The sequence below is a fragment of the Chinchilla lanigera genome, unplaced genomic scaffold, assembly GCF_000276665.1.
Source record: "Chinchilla lanigera isolate Chin_1 unplaced genomic scaffold, ChiLan1.0 scaffold00084, whole genome shotgun sequence".
NCBI classification, from domain to species: Eukaryota; Metazoa; Chordata; class Mammalia; order Rodentia; family Chinchillidae; genus Chinchilla; species Chinchilla lanigera.
Genome location: NW_004955485.1, coordinates 6,042,452 through 6,048,913, shown reverse-complemented (window position 1 = coordinate 6,048,913; position 6,462 = coordinate 6,042,452). Strand labels below are relative to the sequence as shown.

Below are 6,462 nucleotides of genomic sequence, written 5' to 3'. Positions count from 1 at the left end.
CCTCGCCCGCACCGGGCTCCTGCTCCTGTCGACGTGGGTCCTCGCGGGCGCCGAGATCGCTTGGGGCACGACGGGCGGTCCCAGGCACCTCCGGGCTGCGGGTTCGCGGCCACCGGCGCTTCCTCTCCTCTTGCCGCGGGCAGTGGCGAGCCAGTGGCCGGAGGAGCCGGCGACCGCGCGGAGAGCAGCTTCGCCGGAGCGCCTGCCAGGCGGCGAGATGCGGGCGGAAGCCGCGGGGACGTCGCCTCCAGGCGCGCCGTGGGTCCAGGGCGTCCCGGCACCCGGCAAGCTGGGCGGCGCGAGGAGGAGTCGCCGGGCGCAGCCCCCCAGCGCCCTGGAGCGCGGAGACACCCGGGCCCCTGCCACGGCCGATGGCTCCAAAGGAAGCCGCCCTCTGGCCCAGGGTCCTCGGGAGGAGGTGCGCGCTGCGCGGACTGGGGGCTCGGCCGCCGAGGAGCTCCGTCTGCCCAGCACCTCGTTCGCGCTGACCGGGGACTCGGCCCACAATCAAGCCATGGTGCACTGGTTCGGGCACAACAGCAGCGTGAGTACCCTCCCGCCGGCGGCGGGCCTGCCGCGCCAGACTCCAGGGGATGGGGGTGAGGGCGAGGGACGCAAGTTGCTCCTAGGTCGAGGTGGAGGACGGGGGCATCCAGACTTTTGCGAGGGTGGGGGTATATTTGACCGTTTCCCCTGTTTCCCCAACAGGTTAGCAGAGTTTGCCATGATGATGGTGTGTGTGTGTGTGTGTGTGTGTGTGTGTGTGTGTGTGTGTGTGTGTGCTCGCGCGCGCGCACTCGCGCGAGTGTGTTTACTGGAGACCCTAGAACTGGGGCTGTCCAGAGAGGGGAGAGGGCCTGTGTCTAGAGATGGGCGGAAGAGGCTTCCTCGGTCACTCCCTTTTGGCTTGTACGAGTCAGTTTCCCTGTTTGGGGGTGCTTCAATTCCCGGGCGAAGACACGGGTTCGTGTGGAGAAAGAGCCACTGGACAGAAGAACGGATTCCTGCGCCTTCCGGGGCTCCCCTCCCGCACCAACCCCGCGCACCCTCACGCGAGATGAGGCCTCTCGGACTTCCACCAGCCGGAGGTGGCCGCTTTTCCCTCGGGGCGCACGGTCCGCCGGCCCCTCAAAGGCCAGGCGGCTGTCTGGGAGGCTGTAAGAGAGGCAGTGGAAAAGTTTAAAGCGTGAAGCGCAGTCAGTTCTCTCTCGGCACCGCTCACCCCCGGGCGCACGCAGCACGCCTAAGTCTCCACCAGAAGACTGGTTTCCACCACCGTGTCCAGCGCCTCGAGTGCTGCCGGGAGCGGAGCTGGGTCCCCGTGCCGGCTGCGCACTGCTCCACCTCTCCCCTTGTCTCCCCTCTCCCTTGGACGCGGCCGTACCGAGAGGTGGCGCCCCTGAACCCGCTCCGGCGGTTGGGGCGCTGGGGACTGGGCGCCCGAGCTTTGCCTGCCAGGGCCCCGGCAGCTGCAGAGGCCCGCAGCACGTGCTCCAGGGCCGGTCCCCACCTCGCCACCTTGCCGCTTTGGGCCGCCAAGTCACGGAAAGGCTGGGGACGGGCTCCCACCGCTTTCTGCACGCCCTCCTCCCCTCTCCTACTTCAGGCAGCTTTGGACATCTTTCCCTCCTTCCTGGCTCTGGCTTGGGAGAGATCGTGGGTTGGCAGAGCAGGGCTCCAGGCAGGTCATGATGGATTTCTGGAGGAGCGGCTTTGCAAAGCCCGTGTGGTGGGAAAGCTGCCCCGGTTTGTCATTCTCTTCATGAACTGCGATTGAAAGGTTTTCCTCAATAAAATAAGGTGTCCACCTTATTTTAACGGAGCTGAGGGTCACGGGGGAGGGTAGTGACTCTCATAAGCACACCAGGGGAACCCAGGAGCAGATTCCTGCCTCTCAGGGATGCACAGCACGGCAGGACAGCCCAGCCTGGGTACCAGGTGCTGGACCCCGGGTGTGCAGAAAGCAGCTTAGGGGCAGCGTGATGCGGCTTCCTGGGCTTTCCCCGAAGATCCTCACAGCCTTGGGCTGGACGGCTGTGTCCTGGGTGCGGGTGACCCGACTGTCAAGTCCCCGGAGGATGTGCCTGGGTGCTCTCTGACCGGGAGGCTTGTGAGTCTCAACTTCATTTTACTTTGGTAATTAGGAATGTGCGTGCTCACTTTCCGACTAGTGAGGACGGTGGCTGTGTTGTGAGGAGGGAAGTAAAGGTGTCCCAGGAGGAGGAGGAGGAGGGAGGAAGGGGAGGAGCCATCTTTCAGCCAGCCTAAGGGGTTTTCCTAGGTCTCTGCTTCTGTCATTTTTGAGTGTTGACAAAGCCCCTTGAGATGGGACTTCAGAGTGGTGAATTGGGCTCAGTAACAGCCGTGCGGTCTGAGCCATCTGTGGGCATCCCCCAGGACCCTGGCTGTTCCTGGCAGCCACCACTGTCCCAGCAAGGGTAGGGGTGCCCCGGGCACTCAGTAGTCAGAGAGGGGCTGCTTCCTGAGCTTGTCTTCTGCCCGTGTCTGTTGGCCATGCTAGAGAGAGAGAGGCGCTCCTGACTGTCAGGTCTGGGATGCCCTTTAAGGAAGAGGGGGAAGCTGTCTGTGTGAGCCTGTATGGAAAGTCCCTGGAGAGGAAGGGGAACCAGCCTTGGCGGGATTCTCAGTTTGGGTCTGCTCCCCCTCCCTTCTGGGGACCTGGAAGTGGCCGACCTGGAGGATGAAGGTCCTTGCACCATTATTTTTAAGTGGAGGCAGATGCCACAAAGCAGAGGACAGGGGCCTGTCACCGGGCCTTCAGACTTGGAAAGACAGTGCCCTCTGTTCTTCTGGCTTCTGAAGTGTTAATACATCCCTGTAGGGAAGCCCCCATTTCAGATTTAACACAACTGGGCTTTGCTGCCCTGGTGAACTTCAGTACTGGAGGGGAAGTCAGTTTTTAGTCACTCACATAACTCAGAGTGAAGCTCCATCCTGGAGCGGTTACAGCCCAGGGTGTGGGCCAAGGAGAAGGGTCTTCACCCCACCTCACTGGTTCCAGCCGGGGCTGAGGGCCTGAGAGGGCAGGAAGCGGGCCTCACCCAAAGCTGGGCAGGTGTTTGCTTTGGTGCTGGGAGGGGCAGGAAGGCTGGGAGGCTGCAGGAGAAGGTGCCCACTGGGGTGAGGCAGAGGGAAGCAAGAGCGGCACTGTGTGTCATTGCCGGGTGCTGCTGGGGTGGAGGTGAGTAGACCTGGCCCTGGAGCTGCTGCTCTGAAGGGGCGATTTGCCATGGTGTTTTGCAGCCCTTGTCTGCAGCTGGGATCTTGGTGATTAATGGGTTGGAGAGTGTTTCACACTCAGGGAGAGCCCAGTCCCCGTGCTTATAGGGAAACAAAAACGTAAGACTCTGTCCTTTTCCCTCAGATGAAGGAAGAAGCCTCCTTGCTACTCAATGAGTTGGCAGGTGGCTCTTGAGGGTGGAGAGCTGTGAAGGCATAGCCCACTTCCTCATGCCCCTCCTGCTGATTAATCCTTGCTAGGGCTCCCATCCCTGCACCAAGCGGGTGGTGCTGCGTTCCCCCTCTCTTCACGCTCCGAGCTGGTTTGCAGGCTGCTGCTCTTCAGGTGCCTTCCAGGAAGGACTTGCCAGGTAGCTTTCTCTTAAGGTGCCCACCGTTGCGCCTCGGTGGGTGGAAGTGGGGAGACACTGGTCCTTTTTGGGCCTTGGCAGATCACTCTTTCAGGAGCAGGCAGGAGACAGCACATGTGGATTCTGCAGGCAGGACTTCTACCCTTAACTGATACAGCTGGACTGTGTTCTAAAATATTTATTCCTAATGTGCAGAATAGTGACAGATTTGATCAGATTAATTGTATTTCACTCACTAAAGCATCTAACTGTGGCTCCCCAACAGATTTTTCGAATAGCTTTTGGCTGGATTGCCTAGCCTTCATCGTCCCAGCTCATAGTCCCCTGTTACAATATCTTAATGCATTTTGCCTTCTTGGAGGCTTAATAAAGAAGCTTGCCACAAAAGCCATTCTTTAGGGGTTTTGCCAAAAAAGCTGTGTTTAATTAATATTACAAGGAGAGCCATCTCTGCTGAGATGTAGCTGGGAAGTGCGTTGGGACATAATAGCACTAATTGCTCTTGGTCACCTTCTGCGGAGGGTGCGGTGGGGGCGGGAGCAGAGGCGGGGCCGGGCCAGGCTGTGTGTCTGCTCTGCCTTACCTCTGATGCCGGGGTTGCAGCCACTGATTTGCTCCTCCCGTCCTGCAGTGCTGTCCGAGGTGAGCAGAAGTTGCAGCCTCTTTAATTGGAAGGCTTGATTAAATGGTTGCAGAAGTGCGGTGGTTGGAACTTGTGTGGTTAGTGAGGGAGGAGTGCTGGGAAGTGGCTTCTCCAGTGGCATTTGCTTTAAAGGAAGCGGGTGAGTGGCTGCAGTGGAAGGAAGGCTTGGGAGGCTGTTTTCCTGGAGGGATTGTGGGACTGGGTGCTCTGTGGGCCCTGAGGCATCCCGTAAGAAACACAGAAGTTCCACAAAGCCAGATGCGGGGGTTAGAAGATCTGTCTGAGGCTGGTGGTTTATCCAAACCTGGGGACAGATGGGCAGGTCACCTGGTGCCTGTGGTTTGACCTACCACTTGATTTCCTGCTTTCTACCTCCTTCGGCCTTCTGCTTGGCTCAAGACACATCCTTTACAGGAAGAAAATGTCAGAGGATGGCTCTGCAGCACGTTTGGGACAGCTCTTGTGCAGGCAGAGGTGGACAACACACATGCGAGTGTCTAGCGGGTGACTGTCAGTGGACAGTGGGCTCTGTGGGGTGAGTGGAAGTTGCTCACCATGTTTATTGCCCTGATATGGGAGTGCCTGGGAGAGGAGTCTGGATGGGGCCCTGGCTCTGTTGATAGTGGGTGGAAGTGAAGGCACTTTGCCTCACACATAGTAAGTGCTTCATAATATTTGAGTAAGTGGGTAGATGAGTGATAGTCCCAAGATCCACAGCACGTGGGCTGCAAAGGAATTTGAAATCTTGACCTGGGATATAGATGATTTCCTGGTTTGATAGCTGTAGTCACCAAGAGTATTTCACTTTGTATGTCTTCCTTTTAGCCTGAGGGCCTTTGGCTTCTGGCATTCAGGCAGTTCTTTGGCCTGGCATTCAAGGCCCTCACTGTGTGTGTGTTCTGGGTCTACTTCTCCAACTTTGCATGGCAGTGCTGCATCTTGCACTATAGCTGGACTAGCCTCTCCATTGTCCCAAGCCCCTGCCGGACTCTAAGCCTTTGCTCTTGAGTTCCTCTCGGGATTCCCTTCTTCCTCTACGAAGATGTGCACGTGAGTCACGGCTCAATTTGATAGAGAGCTCTGCGAAGCCTTCCCTGAAAATGTTCATTTCCTTTTCCTGTTGTCTGTAGAATTTACAGACTGCACCACAGATTTGATTATTTTGAGTTAGTACTGGGTTTCTTTAATCTTGTGTTGTTTAGTGTTTTCAGGGTGAGAGATGAGATAATTCATTACTTCCATGACTGTGGGTTCTGTGTCTCTTATGCAGGCCTTTTTGCCCAAAGACAGACAGGTTGGTAGTCCTTCTTAGTAACATGCCATCTATGCACCTGGTTATTAGTTCACACGTACGCTTTAACATAGGATTTGGAGAGCTCTTCACCTCCTTTAGAAGGAGGATGGAAATAAGGACTGGGCACTGGTGCTGGGTCTTCTCATGTACTTCAGAAACTGGATGGATGCTCACAGAAGCCATCCAGCTGTGTGCTGAGCATCTCTGTATCCATGGCTTCGCTCTGTGCACTGGGGATGGCTGGGTGTGACGGAGGGGAGGCAGACAAGGATACGACAGTGTTTGCCTGCAGGTCCTTCTGATATGCTTTGGATGTGAGACAGCGCTTCTGTAAAGTTAAATAGCACATGACACTGAGACAGACACCACAGGCGGAAATGCGGTTAATTGTCAAGTGATCATTTGAGGCTGGGAGCTCAGAGAGGAGAGTGTCACCATGGGAGACACTGCAAGCGTCTCAGGTTCACAGAGTGTCAGGGCTGGAGGTGCGCTTGGGAATTGTCTTCATCAAGTCACTCAGTGGAAATGAGGGCTGTGAGGCTTGGACAGCAATAGGGCACCCAATAGCTGGACCCAACTGCTCTTTTCTCTAGAAGAGCCCAGCACTATTTGTACATTTCTGTCTCTTTTCTCCTTTAGGTGAGTAGCATTTTTCCCCTATGAGGGTTCATGTACATGGTTTTACTCATGTGAAGTAGGGTCCTGCCCATTTCATAGGTAGGGTAGACTGAGGCTTAGAACTGGTATTTATGAGGCCAGCCCCAAAGGCATAGGGATAGAGCTGTTCTTCTTGTTTCATGGTTGCATCCCACAGCCACTATGTCCACCTACTGAGACTGCTACAGACAATAAATAGCAAGCTCCTTAATGCTGGATGAGCTGTCTTACTAACCATTGTTTTTTTTTTTTTTTTT

The 6,462-nt window shown here is 56.4% G+C and overlaps 1 protein-coding gene across 1 annotated transcript in view; it reads left to right on the top strand.

Moving 5' to 3' along the window:
* Nucleotide 1: 1 nt before the first annotated feature.
* Nucleotides 2–6,462, top strand: part of Sorcs3 (sortilin-related VPS10 domain containing receptor 3) — a gene marked incomplete at its 5' end in the record, with an annotated part of 574,832 nt that continues 568,371 nt past the window's right edge. The window contains one exon of the mRNA XM_005403919.1: nucleotides 2–544. Coding sequence (XP_005403976.1) covers nucleotides 2–544 — 543 coding nt within the window. The remainder of the gene's footprint in view (nucleotides 545–6,462) is intronic.